This window comes from Myripristis murdjan, chromosome 2 (assembly GCF_902150065.1).
Source record: "Myripristis murdjan chromosome 2, fMyrMur1.1, whole genome shotgun sequence".
In the NCBI taxonomy this organism is placed as follows: domain Eukaryota; kingdom Metazoa; phylum Chordata; class Actinopteri; order Holocentriformes; family Holocentridae; genus Myripristis; species Myripristis murdjan.
The window spans coordinates 16,924,975-16,943,007 of NC_043981.1; the positions used below are offsets into that span (position 1 = coordinate 16,924,975).

General features: G+C 42.9%; 1 protein-coding gene across 1 annotated transcript in view; it reads left to right on the top strand.

Annotated features, from left to right (window-relative positions):
• agap1 (ArfGAP with GTPase domain, ankyrin repeat and PH domain 1) overlaps window positions 1–18,033 on the top strand; it is a 263,894-nt gene that overhangs the window by 123,105 nt on the left and 122,756 nt on the right. Inside the window, exons 2-3 of the mRNA XM_030072935.1 lie at window positions 6,417–6,475; window positions 6,718–6,805. Coding sequence (XP_029928795.1) covers window positions 6,417–6,475; window positions 6,718–6,805 — 147 coding nt within the window. The remainder of the gene's footprint in view (window positions 1–6,416; window positions 6,476–6,717; window positions 6,806–18,033) is intronic.

Below are 18,033 nucleotides of genomic sequence, written 5' to 3' on the forward strand. Positions count from 1 at the left end.
TTTCTTCCTTTATTTATTTATTTTTTTTTCAGCTGCAGTTTTACAGCACGTTACAGACCGGCCCTGCGGGGTTATGAGTTCACTCTCCTGCTGTTTAAAGGTTTTGGGGTTAAAGCGTCTTATCGTAGGCTGGATTAAGATTAGCATATCAAGACAACAGTATTGGTCTTGGTGAGAATATTCAGTTTGTTACAGCAGAGGATTACACAAAAAAAAAGAAAAAAAAAAGAAAATACATATTGTGATTTATGTTTTTGCTGCCGTCTGATCTGATTCATGACAGGTTTTCCGTTTGCTCTCGTTTTCAAAGGAATACTCATTTCGCTCACGTTTTGGGCAAAATACCTTTTTTTTTTTTTTTTGACTTCCCCAGAAAAGAAGAAGAAGAAAAGGTGTTGGATCTCATTTTCACCTCTGTACGTCCAGTGGTTTCCTGCTGGTGTAACTAAAACAGCTTCAGAGGTTTATTTTTTTCACTTTGACGGCTTTGAGTTAAGCTGTGAATTCATGCGATCATGTATTGACAATTTCCCCATAAAATGTATTTCAAACGTCAGATGTTCATTTTGTATCAAGTTTGTATCTGAGAAAACGTCCACCACTGATTTAAATGGATGTTGGAGATATTTTCTTCTTCTTCTACTTCTTAGTTGACGTTGCCAGGCCAAGAAACCACCGTATGCTTCCTTAAAAAAAAATGAGCAGGCGCCTTAAAAAAGACGCCTCCTCTGTGTCCGACCTGAATCAGATGTTCCCACAGGCTAAAAAAAAAAAAAAAAAACGTAGTTCATACAGTATCTAAAGCCTCCTAGATTTGAGGCTTCCTCTGCGTTTGTTTGAGGCAGGTTCAGCGGCTCTTTCCTGCCGCACAGGAAGTGATGCGTTTTCCAACCCAAGAAGAAGAACTGGGTTGTTACCTGAACAGACAAAGAAGACATAAATTCCTGCCAGAATATTGTTAATTTCATCTCCCTTAGATTGACTAAGATGCTGAACTGCATGGGATTATCAGACGACCCCTGTGTTTGCTGAAACACGGCAGGTAATTTGCGCTGGATTATTTACTTTACAAATGACTGACACAGCTGATTGGCATGGGATTAAGATCGCAGACGCCCTCCACGTTGATCGCAAATTGGCTCGTAATCCTGAAAACCGCCTCGCTCGCCGGCGAGTGACGCCTGGTTTCCGGACGGAGCGTCTGCCGGGACTCGAGCGGCTCATCGCCGATGCCCCGCGGGCGGCCGCTGGGTCAAACTGGGAACCAGCGGAGGGGAACTGGGCGCCCCTGAAAAAAACAGGAAGCAGCTGGGTCAACATCCCGGCCCGGCAGGAGAGGGAGGGGCCGGGCCAACACAGGCGGGCGTCTGTGGAGCCCCCGACAATGCCCCCCTCTGTGTGCCGGCCGGCCAATCACAGCGCTGCTTTCTGGATTCTTTCCAGTCAGATACCCCTTGGATCACACACACACACACACACACACATCACACACACACACACACTGCTGTTTTTCCTTCTTAGCACTGACAGAAGTAGAAATAGTAGAAACATTATCAGTTGCAGTAGTACAGATAGTAGTATTAATATGTATTAGTACTATAAGTGGTAGTATTATGGTTACTAACGGCTGTAGTAGTAGCAGTATTATTGATTAATTATAGTATCAGTAGTAGTTGTACTAATAGTAGTAATATTCATAGTGTTATTAGAGTTATTAACATCGTTTTCTGCTTTTATCTTCTTGTAATACAGCACAGATTCCAATTTTTAAAGATAAATTCCACTCAAAAACAACAGCACCACTGATTCTGAGCCAGTCACACCTTCCAGAATAATCCCACTGTTTGTATTTATTTATTTATTTATTTATTTATTCACACACTGAGCCAGTCACAGATGATGATGATGATGATGATGATGGTGATGATGAAGGAAAGTGTGTGGCGACAGCAGATCTGATGGGCAGAAGCCAAGTGCTTTAAGACGCACATGTGTTGGTGCCGGGCGGCGTATACGTGTGAATATATCGTGATGCAAAACTATTTATTTATTTATTTATGAGTATTGCACCTTTCAGAGCACAGGGAGAAAATGCCAAGAAAGCATCAAATCAGCAGCAAAGACGGTGAAACCAAGAGAGCGTCTGCGTCTCGGCTTGTGCACGCGCCGGTTGTTGTTGACAGGCTTCCCGCAAGGAATGGGATTTCTTGGAATCTCGTGGAGTTTTGGAGAGGTGTGCAGGGGATTTGATCTGTTCTCTTTTTGGAAGTTTGGAAATATCACGCAATCTGGAATCCCAGAGTCAGTCGCTTGACGGGACGAGGGACGCGTGAGCTGCTTTAGATGAAAAAACAACATCGACGCAGGTGTCTGCGTGCGCTGGAAAAGCCTCAAACGCTCATCCGAGGCCTCAGAAATAATCAAAATCTGATAAATCCAGCCTTTTGAGTCCTGTAAGGCTTTTACATGGTGTTTTAAAATGATCTCAGGGTTCATATGGGTGCTGGAAATCCTTGAAAATGCTTGAATTTTAATGCGAGTAGTGCTTGAAACTGCTTGGAATGATAATTGCATTGCTTTGACTGAAAAACCACTGGGTCGATGACACATTTTGAAACTTCTGTCGTGTTTTCCTTTTAATTTGCACGAGTCATTTTGTTTATTTGATGCACAAAAACATCTGGTTTAACTGCTGGGAAAAGCTTGAAAACGCACGTAGAAAAAGCTCTAAATTTTTTCCAGAAGTCCAAGATATAACCTGATAAATCTTGCAGACAAACCGGGAAAGGATGAGCATTTTGAAAAGTCACGGAGGCGTGCTGAAATCCGTGACCCCCATCGGGTTCCTGAACGCAACAAAACATCCGAAGCAAAAGCACGGAAACACTTTTTAAGGAGCCGTCGTTCTTCGCCTGTGGCTTTTAGCACTCTCTCTCTCTCTCTGTGTGTGTGTGTGTGTGTGTGTGTGTGTGTGTGTGTGTGTGTCGGGTCATCCTTTCACAGAGCAGCCGTGGGACGTTGTGTGTGTCTGCAGGCTGACACAGATTGCCGCTGATGAATTAGTAAAGGAAGTGGAGGGTCTAAATGGAGCTGGCTGATGGCCCGCCCGGCCCACTGGCCTACTTAACACCCAGGCCGAGGTGTCGCAGGACCTCACCGGGGTTAATGCTGTGTGTGTGTGTGTGTGTGTGTGTGTGTGTGTGTGTGGCTGCAGGCGGACAGTAGGGGTTTGAATGAAGACTGGTGTTTTTGTATTGAAGCCACCAGGAGCTTCTAATGTGCACCGAGAACTTAAAATTGACCATTTTAATACCCAAAAACGTCAATTTTGTCTGTTTTTTCCCTAGAATTTTGCTCTTATCGTGGCGGAAAAGCATCTGAAGCAGCATTTAGACCCTCACTGGACGCTAAACTGTGATGTTTTTTTTAATTTAGGGAAATCTGGGTTACATTACCGCCTTTCAAATACAGGATTTTTGTTGCATCAAGTAAAAGAAACAGGAAAATGTGCAAAGAAAATGCAGTTTGTGTGGTTTGTGTGTCGGTAATGCAATATTTAATCAAATGCAAATGATCGTCTGACCGGCAGCAGATGATCGGAGCCTGCAGAGCTGTGGCTTTCCAAACTCAAGCGGCCGGAGAGTCCGAGCAGGAAGAGAAAAGCTCTCATGGATTTTTTTTTACTCGTGACGTTTCTCAACAGCTGCTCTTTTCTTTTTGTGGTTTTGCTGCAGTTTTTACTAAAAACCCTGAATATGTTGCTTGATTTTATGACACTGGTTCTTCACTAGTACAAGTCGCAGCACTGCAAGAAGTCAAATCTTACCAAGATGATTTGTCTTATTTCAAGTCAAAATGTCTTATTTCTAGTCAAAATATCTCATTACACTTTAAATAAGACATGATCAGCTCAGAAATAACTTGAAACAAGTGAAAATTAGCTTGAAACAAGAAACAAATTTTGCCAAAATTGCAAATTTTTACTTGTGACACAAGTGAACAAGTAAAAATTTGCTTGTTCCATTAAGTGTAATGAGATATTTTGACTAGAAATAAGACTTGAAATAATACAAATAATCTTGGTAAGATTTGACTTTTTGCAGTGAGCCGGCTCCGATCTTACATTTTGATTGGATGAGAGGCGTTTCTGTGCACGTATCACTCCGCCTTGTTTACCTGCCACACCTGTAACTAAGCTCATACGCTGATAACAACCTGAAGTATATCACTGTTAAATATTCAGTATTCAGTGATATTTGCATGGGACTAGTGTTACCCGGGGACCTCGAGGCATTTTTGCAGAGGTCGTCTGTGATCATGAATGTGAATCGGCCAAAATACCAAAAAAAAACTTCAAAATACCTGCCATATTTCAGGAAACACACAGGTGCAAATCAGCATCTCAGTAATCTGGAGTCATATTTTTATTTATTTATGTTTTTAACGAGGTTTGTTTGTTTTCTTTTCTTCGGAGGCTGCGGTGGAGGAATGATAAATGAAAGTTTTGGCAGCTTTTTGAGTGTAAATCTATCCTTCTGTCGTGCGATAGACTCGATACAGATGCCTTTAATGTCAGTAAATTGATAAAAAAAAAAATCCAGTTTTCACTCTGTGTCCCGTGTGAGAGCCCCCAGGTGACGCCGGTCCCGTGGGAATGCGGATTTTGATGTGAGGAACAGACCGGTTTGCAGGTTTTTGGGCGTCTTACAGCAGCATCTTGAATATTTTCAGTGAAATTTTGTTTCTCCAGAACCGACAGCCTCAGTTTTCTGGTGTGTTTTTGATTTAAACCGTTTAAACCGAGCTTGGAAATAAATTAGATTCATTTAAATGTATTTTATTGCCTCATTTAAAGTGACTGGAGTGTGTGTGTGTGTGTGTGTGTGTGTGTGTGTGTGTCTTGGAGCATATAGAGGTCAGGGCAAGACCACTGCAGTTAGAAGGATGGGACCTCCCTGATAACACTGACACTATCACAGTGTAATCACACACACACACACACACACACACACACACACTTCGCAATTGAATATGAACAAAAGCAGGCACAGTTGCTTTGTGTTATTTCATCGTGGCTTGTGTGGTCAGTGGTGTGTGTGTGTGTGTGTGTGTGTGTGTGTGTGTGTGTGTGTGTGTGTGTGTGTGTGTGTGTGTGTGTGTGTGTGTGTACATGTGGGTGGAATAGCCTATCAGCTCCAGCCACCACTCCTTCCACCCCCAATTCATTTCCCATGACCTCGTAGCCTCACAGCCTCTGCTTTGGCTCATACGCAGGACTCACACACACACACACACACACACACACACAGAGACACACACATTCTGGCCCAGACACAAATGGCACACTGCAATTTTACACACAAACACACATACATCAACTAGACACCAGCCATTCAAGTGGTCGACCTGCTGCAACTGCACACACACACACACAGACACACACACACACACACAGACACAGCTATTAGCAGAAGTTAACCTGTCACCAAAGACTTCAAAGAAAAAAAAGAAGGAAAAAAGATCAAAACCATAAAAATGAATTTGGATTTCAGGCCATCTTCAAAATGTGCGACGTCTTTTATTTTGAAAATAAAATCAGCCGGCAGCCCATTGAGCCTCAATGGGTCCCGGACTGGGGCACTAATGTGTGTGAATGTTTTAGGAAAGCACTAACGGTCATTCTTACATATTGTATTTATAAGATATTTAGTCCAAAGTGTCTTGATATTTGATTTTGCCCAAACTGACGCGAGAAAATCTGAATATTGAGCGCGTTCTAAAATCTCAGTTCATTGTCCAGTAAGAGCAAAATTTGTGATGTTGGGCTTTTATTTATTTATTTATTTATTTTTTTTTTTTAGGAATCCAGTTTACTGTCTGAGACCAGGATCAGAAAAATGAAAAAAAAAAAAAAATCAGAAAATTAATTTGTTTGAGGAGCTAATTGAGGTTCAACGTTTTTTTGTTTTCGACTTTTAATTTATTAAAACTCAACAGAGCAGAGTTACAGTGGCCGTACGACGTGTGTGTGTGTGTGTGTGTGTGTGTGTGTGTGTGTATCTTGGCCTTTGTACTTCATTTTGTCTTGTTCAGTCGGCCATGAGCGAATGAACTACTGCCTGTTAACCCCCCCCTCCGACACACACACACCCTCCCCCCAGCATCCAGCCAGCTGTCAATCAACTGTCAGGCTTAATGAGACTCCGCCCACATCCTCTCTCTCTCTCTCTCTCTCTCTCTCTCTCTCTCTCTCTCCATCTTTCTCATTTTACATGAAACCAGTGAGTAGGAACAGATTGGGTCCCTTGCTGCCGGGCCAACTGAAAGGCTGCCTGTCAAGTGTGTGTGTGTGTGTGTGTGTGTGTGCACAGTTGATTGACAGGTGTGTGTTTTGTCTCTTTTCCCGTTTCTTGCAGATGCCTTTGTGAACAGCCAGGAGTGGACGCTGAGTCGAACGGTACCCGAACTGAAAGTGGTGAGTCACCCGGCGCGAGTGGCCGAAACACACACACACACACACACACACACACACACACACACACACTTTCTGTAATAGGCTGACTGCATGTATTTTTCAAGCGTCTCACCAGGATCGCCTTATTTAATACATCAAACCAGACTCCTCCTCAAAATCTAGCAACGTTCAAACCTACAGAGTTTTTAAGTTGATGCTGACCAAACCCCCCACCCCCCCACCCCCACCTCATCCAACCCCAGGGCATTGTGGGTAACCTGGCCAGCGGCAAGTCGGCGCTGGTCCACAGGTACCTGACAGGAACGTACGTCCAGGAAGAGTCTCCTGAAGGTAAGAAGACATCTGTTTCTCCTTCTGTATGTCTCTCTCTCTCTCCTTCTCTCTCTCTCTTTCTCTCTCTCTCCATCTCTCTCTCTCTCTCTCAGGATCTGGCTGGGTCAGTTTATTCAGTCCATCGCCGCCGTTTTCGTGCCAAACTCGCCCCGCTTTACCACGCGACCCGTCTAAGATTAGGACCGTGAAATGAAAAAATCAAAAAAAAAAAAAAGGAGAAGATTAAATCAACATCGACTTCAGAGAAAAAAAGAGGGGGAAAATAATAATAAACTGAGGCTGGATTAAAACCCCGTCTGACAAAATAGTAGGTTAACAACCTGGAGCGAGTGGCTCCGCCCCCTCGCTGCCTCTCCTCCAGCCCAGCCTCGGGGCCGATGGCAGCCGCTTATCCTCTCCTCTCCTTCCTCTCCTTCCTCTTCCTTTCCCTTTTTCGTCTCCTCGGCCGTCCGGGCAGAAAACGCTGAAAAAGAGAGGAGGCGTTAAAAATTCACTCCACGTTTTAGTGATGGATTATTGCATTTGCCAGGAAAGACAAAAAAACAAAACATTAACTGCAGCTTTTTGATTTGTTTGCTTGCTTGGAAAGAAAGTTTGCGTCGCTAATTTCTGTGATGAATGACTCCAGTGTGCATTTGGTTCCCCCTTAAAACACCAAATGCATATTTTCAGACGGGAGGAAAAACACTTTACTACACACAACAAAAAGAAAAATCAGCGATATGCTTTTAAAAATAAGTTGAAGTAAAATAAAATCCATATAAGAGGCCGATCCAGGCACGACACACTGCAAAAACTCAAAATCTTACCAAGATTATTTGTCTTATTTCAAGTCAAAAATGTCTTATTACTAGTCAAAATATCTCATTACACTTAAAATAAGACATGATCACCTCAGAAGTAACTTGTTTTTAGACAACTGTCTCTTGTTTCAAGTGAAAATTTGCTTGTTTCATTGGCAAAATTTGTTTCTTGTTTCTAGCTAATTTTCACTTGTTTCAAGTGAATATTCACTTTTTCCACTGGCAAATTTTGACAATGAAACAAGCAAATTTTCCACTTGTTTCAAGTGAATTTTCACTTGAAACAAGAGACAATCGTCTAAAAACAATTTACTTCTGAGGTGATCATGTCTTATTTGCATTATTTTGACTTGAAATAAGACAAATAATCTGCGTTTTTGCAGTACAAACCTTTCTAAAGCCCTGATGAAGATCTTCCGTGGTCCAAACATGTTGGCTTTTTCATGATTTAGCCGCCGCAATTAAGGCTTTTTAATATTTCCTTCCCCATCATCACATTTCCTGATGTTTGCAGTGCCTGGATCTGGATCGCCCTCTTAATTCCTCTGTTTTCCTTCGTTTCCAAGAGCACCGACAATGCCTTGATCTTCGTTGGATCACATGGAGCAACAACCAGTCATCTTTTTTTTCCCGTTTGTCAAAATAAGATGTATAATTGATACAGGAGGTGCAGGTGAACGTCGAGATTCAAAGCGAAGATGGTTATTTTCTTTGATTTTTGCACCTTTACCCCCCCTGCGTTTCGTTCCTGTGCTCCTAAATCTTTTAGTAAAAGAGGCCGTGTACTTCATGAAGAGTTGGAGGATGAAAAAATTGTAAAAAAAGAGGACAAGCCCTGGCACTTCAGCGATGCGGCTTCCTATAGCGGCAAGTCCTCGCTCGCCCCGAGGAGACGGCCATATTCCTCATCCAATATTAAAGCGCTTGGAGATGCTCCCCTGCCAGCTCCCCCGCATCCCGCACACGAGCCTCCCCAGGCAAAGCCCCACTTCCACAAAGCCCCGTGTTCCCTTAATATTTCAACACTTCTGCTTCGGCTCTCCTGAGGAGCTTTCTCATGGATGATCCGTCCCTCTCAGGAACTCCCACACTTCACGAGATATGAGACTATATAAGGCTGCTCTCAGAAAGGAGAAATCTCTCTACTGGGTGGCCTTGGGAGTCTCAGAGATGATACTTCCCAAAGTGAGGGTAATTTTTTTTTTGGTTTTGTTTTATTATTGGCCGGAGCTTATCGCCTCCACCGCTTGGCAGGTGTTTCTGCCGCATTCAATCACACATTTCAGGGTTTTTCAGGGTCTCAGGGTTTGCATGTTTCCAATATTTCTCCTCGGTCGTCAGATCGTAGAGGGAAATGGTGTCCACAGGATCAGTCATGGCCACGTTTCCCGTTCATTGTCTATGTAAGCAGCTGTGCAATGCATTCGTTGTGCTGCATTTCGAGGAATGGGCCGTCACATTGGCATCTCCTCATTTGCATAAAGTTGAGGTCTATGCTACTTAATGGAAACTACAGGCATCCGGCATGACTCGCCGCCTCTGGAAACTCCTGACAGACGTTTAAACGAACCATCGTCGATATGAAATGAAGACCAAGTCGGTGAACTGTTTTCCTAAAATCAGAGAAAGTTTCCAAAAGAGCCGCCACGTTGGTCCGGTTTGAAATTCGGGAGAGGACAGCCTGCTGGTGAAGCGTTTGTCCCATCAGGTGCAGCGATGAAGTGCTCGCACAGTTGTATTTATTTATTTTTTCAAATTAACTGACTAATCATTTAGTCTAAGAAGTGTCAAAAATAATGACTAAGTCTCACGGGAGGTCATCCGAGTCCGAAGTGATGTCTTCAGATGTCTTCCTTAGTCTGACCAGCAGCCAAAAAAACCCAAAGTATAGACTAAACTGTATAAAGATGTGAACGTATTAGTGGAAGGCAATCTTGGTGAGGCTGGAATCAGAAAATATCAGGCGTTCTGAACTTGATAAATGACCAAATTGACTAATCAGTGACAGTTTCAGCACCAGTTGTCGCTCTTGGTTCTTGTCTCAGGCTAATGAAATCATGTTTGATCCATGGTGCTGTTTGGCTCAAAGCTCAATTACTTTAATTTTGGTGTGACTGTTAAAAAGACAGCACTGTGATGTGAAATGATCCGTCCTTTCCATTACAAATAACAGAAAGAAACAGTGGACACATGAGTCCAAGCATTTCCCCGTGACTCTCAACTTTCCCAGCTGAAATGGAAGTTTGAAGGCAGCACATTTAGAAGAAAAAAAAAAAAAAAAAAACTTAAAAACTTAAAAAACTTGTAGAGTGACAACCCTTCAACCAGGGGAACCGATTCAAATCCTCGTGTCAGCAGACATCCGTCCTCGCTGAAGGGTCCTTGGAGCAGGACTGAATCCGTCCTCTGACCTCCCTGTGGAAATCTGGCAAGTGAAACGGGAATTTCTCAGTAATGCATCACGTAATCATACATTTTTATTTTATCTTTTTGCTGATAAGGTAGAGAAACTCATCAACCGCTGAACCAGAATTTACCAGAATCTGGCTGGTGGCAGATCTCCACTCTCAGACGTTTTCTGGAGTGGTTGTTCCTGCAGTTTATACCTTAATTTTTTTGGCTCTTGAACTTTCCCAGCCAGTGAAATGTAATCCGTCACCGTGGGACTCCGGCTCATTAACCCGGCTTGACCCTCCTTGCATGCGCTAAGCCTGCAAAATCATCAAACGGCTGATTTGGGGGTTAAAACGTCGCTGCCTTCCGTCATGTGGCGACCCACCCGAAGTCGCCCCCGCAACCGATTTTAGCTCCTGTCCCAAAGTTTGAGAAACTGGGTCTTAGTTTGAGAAGTAGAGAGCCCCATTACGGTGAAATGTCACCCAGGTAGAACGTTTTCATTTTTTATTGCACTTTCTTCCCCAAAAGGGAGATGATGAATTGTTAACCAGCAAAATGGGGACTCCAGTTATTCAGCACTTACTTTGAGGTTTTTTTTTTAAAAAAAGCTCATCCAAAAATTGCACTCCCTGCGCTTTCACCAGCAAGAAAAATAAGATCCAGCTGATATGATGTCATTCTGTTCCCTCGATCTAGAAATACTTTTGCCCGGATCCAAGTGAAAATGGAAGCAGGCAGGGGGGAAAAAATGAGAAGTTTCGGTGGTGACAGGGAATCCCCAGGGCCGCTAATGTTGAGGTGCGCGGACGCCGAAGTTAAAATCCCCCTTTAAGCTGCATTTGCACTGAGAATGCCCTTCACAGCTTTGCAGTTTGGAGTCTCGGCTGCCAGGACGAGGGGGAGCAGCTCCGTCGCTCCATGTCCAACGGTCTGTTTTTCACCGCGCGCCCTAAATTACACCGCGGCGCTGCCAAGAGCAACACGACACGGCTTTTCAAGCTGCCTCGCATACCGTGCCCAAGCCAGCTCCAAACAACAGCTCCCCAAAAAAATCTTTGATCTACATACTTGGCACCGCCGCCCTTTTAGGAAGTAGCGATTCCGCTCTAATTAAAAAAAAAAAAAAAAAAAATCTCCAGCTCTTTGAAATAGTTGCATAATCGCTGAGGAAGAAAACGGGGGCCTGATGCTGTTTTGAAATTCCCTATATCTAAAAATATCTGGTGGCCAAATTCCCATGGCGATTGATTGGGACGCAGGGTGGCTGGTGCCTTTGCGAGCGGCGGGGAAACCGCAGCGCCACAAAGCCACTAACCAGCAGCTATTCTTAGGCTGCAGACTGGAGCCTGGAGCAGACGGCAGCCCGGCTCTCTGGCTCTCCCCGAGACGCACACCCGCTCCGGGGTTAATGGACGAAAGAGGCCGCAGAATGCAACAAGGCAAAGCGTGCTCCTCAGTGCCGTCCAAAGACATTCTGGGGGGCCCCGGGCCAAAAAAACATTCAGGGGCCCCTTGTGTTTTACCATAAGCAGATCAGTGTAAGTCCAAAAAACTTTTATTTCACTCTCTAATCAAAATTTTGCTTTTGCTTTATTCATTTATTCAGTTTATGTGTTTTTTTTTCCTTTTTTAGATATATATACGATTATCATTATAAATGCAGTTTTTCAGTGGGGGCACCGCTGATGTATTGAAAATGTCTCGCTGAAGGTTTACACCGAAACGTCGACTTATTTATTAAGTTTTGAGCGGAGGTGAAGAGAGTGTGTGGACGTTTTCTCTTTTCCTTTATTCCCATGTTCTTGGAAGAAACCAGGTGAGATTTCTCAGGTTTCCGAGGGTTAATGAAGCTTTAAAAAAAAAAAAAAAACAGATCTGTGTATTTGGCCCCTCGGCGCTGGTATCCTTCAGCAAAGTGCCGGTGTGTACTTGGTGTTGAGTGGCTGGAAGTTTGAAGTCGGCGGCGGCGGTGCCCGGGGGGACTCGCCTCAGCATCGTCGAGTTCATCACATCGGCTCCTTGTTGCTAGGATACAGCCGAGCTTTCCTTTGCCCGTGTGGCTCACGTCGCTGCCTGTTGCACGTTTGACAACCCCCTCAAAAAAAAAAAAAAAGAAAAAAAATATGCCAAGTGGTTCACCGCCCAAAGAGAGGTGGCACATATGGAATCCATTTTTTTTTTTCTCTGTAACCTCTGCCGTTCTCAAACAAGGAAGCGAGACTGTACCGGCTTGACAGCAACATTCACACACAGGAGGTTGTTGTGGTTTAGCATTTTCATTCGTTTTTACTTTTTATTCCGTTTTGACTTCCTGTTTTCAATTTCACTTTAGATTGAATACGTTTTCTAAAGCGTCTTTGCTTGTTCAGTTTTAATTTTTGAAAATGCTTCGTTTTAGTCTTGTTATTGTAACATAAAGGTGTTGCTCGTGCACGTGCACCGACAGAGGGATATGAGATAAATACATGAAGATAAATTTCATATCCACCCAAAATACAAGGTTTATGTGTGAGGTCAGACATTTACTCTGTCATTTTAGTTCATAACATACTCACAATGCAGTTTCACTCAGTCAGTTTTTTGGTAACGCCTCGTTTTTATTTGTATTTCAGTCGACAAACTATATTTTTTCACACTTATTTTTAGTTATTTGATCGTTTTTTTGTTGGTAATAATGACTTTTGCGAAGATGCGGGTGTACGTCTTTGCGGAGCTGCGCGGAAGAAAGGTATCATGGGAAACGGCAGGTCGCAGAAAAGCTCACGGACACCACCTCCCGAATCTCAACAGCGCTCGCAGACGCCGTGTGAAAACGTAAAGCAGTGAAGTGATGCGGTTTGTTTTAGCAGAATAATGTTTCCCACTTTCTGTGTTTTGGTGGTTCTCTAATGAAAGCGATGCGTCTCCCGAGTGGACGGGTCGCGGTCGGGACGGGTGTGAAAGAAAACAGCCGGGCGAGCGTTTTCATTGAAGCTTTTGATGAAGCTGTCCACAAAAAAAAAAAAAAAAAAGCCTCCCGCCTTGCCGAGCGAGTAAACCGAAGTGAAAGTGGCCCAGCCAGGATCTCCTCCAGGTCCGTCCCTCTGTCCTCCTCCTCCGGCCGGGGGAGGGTTCCTCTGTTCGGACGGTGATTTGTGTTTTCTGTTCTCCCGGCTTCGCTCTGCCTCTGTTCAACTCACTGCTCTGCCCTCCGTCTGACCTGGGAAACACAAAACTGCATACACTCTTCTTTTTTTCCTCTCTCTCTCTCTCTCTCTCTCTCTCTTTACCCTCCTCTCTGCCAGTCTTCTGCTTTTTTTCCTCCGTGTCCCTCTCACTTTATTACATGGTTTCACTTCACTCTCTTTTTCCTCTCTCTTTTCGACCTCATTATCTTTTAGCCCCTTTAAACTCTTTTTCCCTTCTCTCTCTCGTTCACTCTCTCTCTCCCTACTCTTTCTCTCTCTCTCTCTCTCTCTCGCCCTCATAAACTTTTGCTCTCGTCTTTTTGTCTCTCCTCTTCTTCTTGCCCCCCCTTTGTCCCCCTAAACTTTTGCACTCTCGTTTGTCTTTCCCCCCTCGCTCTCGTGTGTCTTTTTATCTCTTTGCTCTGATAAACTTTTGCACCCCTCTTCTCTCTCTCTCTCTCTCTCTCTCTCTCTCTCTCTCTCTGATGCTGTGTGCTGGTTTGGACTGTGCATGCATAACTTGGGCTGAACCTTTGATTTTGCTTTTTTTTCCCCCCTCTCTCTCCCTCTCTCCCTCTCCCTTCTCTTGTCTTCTTCTTCTTTCTTGGCTTGTAAACTAGCTGACGTGGACGCAGGTAACTATCCTCTTTCTGTCTCCCTTTTCGCTCCTTCCCTCGGTTGTTTCTCGTTCTCACCCCCGACATCCATCCATCCATCCATCCATCCGTCTCCGTTGCCTCCTTGGATACGACAGCAGCATCCTGAGAGCGGCTCGGGTTCAGACGTTATCGCCTTCCCTTCCTGCGTGTAGCTCGATAACGTTACAGCGGATCGAGGCCGTGGTCAGATAGGACTCGTTTTTTTGTGCAAAAAAAAAAAAAAAAAAACGAAGAAAAGAGAAGAAAACCCTGTTCAGCCTACCCATGATGCAACATGTCCACCTGGCTGTTTGGAAGTTAATTACTTTTCTACCTGTTTCAACTTTGATTGGCCATAAATCCCATTTCCACTGACATATGAAAGCTTTCTAAGCATTGATGATGTCATTCAGATGTTATTCTCACAGTAACATTGATCAAGTCAAGTCAAATTTACTTATTTAGCACATGGGTCATTCCGTGTCAGATCATCACATGGGTGTCACTGTGGTGACTCAGATTTCAATGACATTTATCCCATAGTTAGAAAAACATGTTTTATGAACACTTTTCAAATTTCACCCACTTTGGACGAAAAATAGATTTTTAAATTTTTAAAGTGAGGTACTGCCGTGTGAGGATTTCCATCCTAGAGTGATGACACTTGACAACAAAATCTGATTTAGCACATTTCATATAGTAAACATACGAAGTTTCATAACTCTAGGATGAAAATTAATAAAGTTACAGCACATTGAAGTTGTGCCAAAATGCAAGGCGTCGCTGAAATCTGACCAAACTCACATGGCAGCACCTCACTTTGAAAATTCATCAAAAATTCAATTTTGGTCAGAAATAGCTGAAATTAGGAATTGGTTCATTTCAGATATAGCTTTATCAGATGCAAGATTTTCTTAGAAGTTCCTGAGGTCATGGTGACAAATGTATGAAAAATCTGATGTTCTGACATGGAGTGACCCACATTTCACACGGCAGGCGTGAACTCACTGTGCTGCAAAGCAAGTAAAGAAACATCACATTACATTAACGCTGCATATATAAAAACAAATAAGATAAAACAATAAAATAAGAAGATGGTACATAAATCAAATAGATCCTATGTTTTAGAGATATATTTTTCCACATTTTTTGAGCAAATTTTTTTTTAACAAATCCTGAATTTTGAGAGGTTCTTAAGCCAAAAAAAAAAAAAAATGAGGCTTGATTGCCAGAATTTGCTGCATTTTTTTTCTCCGTTCACCAGAAACTTTTTGAGCGTCTCCTGAAAATTGAAGACTCTCGGGAGACACGGACACCCAAAAGCGGCATCTCGATGAATTTCCAACTCGCAAGTGATTTATTAGAAATATCCATTGGGTGAAAAATTTTGAAAATGTTGGAATTTCAGCTTTAAAAAAAAAAAAAAAAAAAAAATTGGCTGATGTCAGTTTCAGATGATTCCGAGAAAGTTTGAAGAGATTCTGTGTTGGTCAGGCGACTCCTGTGTGATCACGGCCTCTTTAAATAAGGTTTTAGGTTTTTTTTTTTTTTGAGGTCTGTTGGGCTCAAAGTGGGGGGTGTAGATGTTTTTTTTTTTTTTTTTTTTTTTTTTTTTTTTTTTTAAGCAGGAGGGGCGAAAAACAAAAAAACAAAAAGCTTCTGAACCTGAAAGCGGTCGGTTTGCTGCTGTCGTCCACTCTTTAGCTCGTAGCCTCGCAACTCCTTTATTTTTTTTTTATTTTTTTTTATGTTGTTAATTATTTTGTTTCACCCACCGTGCTCATCCTTCGTCATGTTTCCACCGCCCCACCTGCCGAGATGCGCACACACACACACACACACACACACACACACACACACACACACACACACACACCCGGACACAGTGCTGACTCGGCGCTGACGGCCCTGACAGAGAGCTGCTCTGAAGCCATCTGCTTCACTGCAGAGGAGACGAGAGCAAGACGGCCTGTTTTCCCACAACAAGTTCAGTTTCCTCCACTTGAACGCAACAATTTCAGATGACCCCCCCCCCCACTCTCTCCCGTTATGTGCTTTGAGATGCCATTTTCACTTATCAGCCCTGAGGATTTGAGATTTTGCTTCCCTTGTGGCTCGATGATGTCGGACATCTCCAATCAAATGAAATCTGTTCCTGATGTACGCTTTTTTTTTTTTTTTTTTTCTTAAATTATGGGAACTGAAATCAGGCAGTGGGAACTTCCTGTTTCCCAGCCTCCATGTTGCAGAGTTCACTGTGATTTTTTTTATTTTCTTATTTATTTTTTTTTTCCCCTCCACACAGAAGCAAGACAGATTTTCTCCTCGGCTGAAATCTCAAAATACCCACCGTTCTCTCTGTGTGTGTGTGTGTGTGTGTGTGTGTGTGTGTGTGTGTGTGTGTGTGTGTGTGTTGTGGCTGGGTCGGTGATGGCAGTGCGGAGTGCAAATTGTAATTTGCATTACAGGCGTGTGCGCTCACACACACACACACACACACACACACTCCTCCTCCTCCTCGCAGGCTGATTGGCTTGGGCTTCCTGCCACAACCTCACGGCTGGGAACGAGCAGGCAGAGCTAAAAATATGTGTGTGTTTGGGAGATTTTGTGCATGTGTGAGCTTGTGTGAGTGTGTGTGTGAGACGGGGAAACTGTAAGTGGGAGTATGCATGTGTGTGTGTGAGATTTGCTGAATGTGTGAGTGTCTTTTGTGTGTGTGTGTGTGTGTGTGTGTGAGAGAAACTTAGAGCGAGTGCAAATGAATAAAAATGAGAGAATAAAGTGAAGGGAAAGTTTGTGTGTGTGTTTGACAAGAAAGGAAACTGTGAGCGTGTGTGTGACATTTCTGCAAGTGTGTGTGTGTGTGTGTGTGTGTGTGTGTGTGCAGATTGAGAGTGAAAGCAAGCAGACTCAGATGTGTGATTTTGCGAACGCACGTGAGAGCTTTTCTTAATGTGTTTGAGACAGTGAGAGTTGAGGTCTGTGTGTGTGTGTGTGTGTGTGTGTGTGTGTGTGTGTGTGTGTGTGTGTGTGAGCCCTTCGCCTCTTCCTGTCCCCTGCACATAAACAGCCACCGTGTCATTACTCTCTTTTAGAAACTGGATGAGAGGCGAAGTCTGACCAAAATATCACCGCGATTCCAAATTTAGCTCCTCTGGCCTGAATCCTGCAAAGTCGCTCCATGTCGCACACACACACACACACACACACACACACACACACACACACACACACACACACACACATCACCGTGGAAGCTTTTATGGTGCAGTCAGATGTTACTCTGCAGCAAAGTCACTTAATGTCCTTATCAAGAGCGATTTAAAGGAGTAGTTCACCCCAAAACTCAGTCGTTCCAGTTTCTTTTCATTGCTGCAAAAAAAAAAAACACAAAAAAGCACAAAAAGTCAGTTTCCACACAAATTTAGGCAAAGAAATGATGAGAAGCAGAACAAAAAGTCAATTGACACGCGTTCGCAAGTACTTTAAGAAAATTATTTCAAATGGTTTTGATCAAATGTAGGCTGTTTTGTGATCAACACTGCAAAAACTCTAAATCTTACCAAGAATATTTGTCTTATTTCTATTTAAAATGTCTCTTTACACTTAAAATAAGACACGATCACCTCAGAAGTCACTCGTTTTTAGACAATTTTCACTTGAAAATTTGCCTGTTTCATTGGCAAAATTTGCTATTATTATTATTTCTTAGGTGATCGTGTCTTATTTTAAGTGTAATGAGACATTTTGACGAGAAATAAGACAAATATTCTCGGTAGGATTTTGAGTTTTTGCAGTGAAGCTTAGATGGAGATTTGATAACCTTCATGCTTCGGGAAGAATTAATAATAATAATAATAACTGTTTATATAGCCAATGAACACTTGGCCAAAGCTCATGAACAAGAAAATCAAAGAAGCGTAAATGAAGTAAAAATCCAACAGGATGCAAAATAACAACAATAACATGATAAAAATAAATAATAATAACAGTAACAGAAACACACAGCAGAAGTCCCTCTAATCTTCAAATAAAGATAGATAGATAGATAGATAGATACTTTATTCATCCCGTAGGAAATTCACTTTTTTTTTTTTTTTTTTAGTAGAAGACCATTTCTATCAGTTTTTAACGCAAAATTCCAGCGTTTCCATTCACGTTTCTGTTTGCACAGATTCAGTTGGAATAAAAATAGGTGGATGGGAAGCCCCAACAGC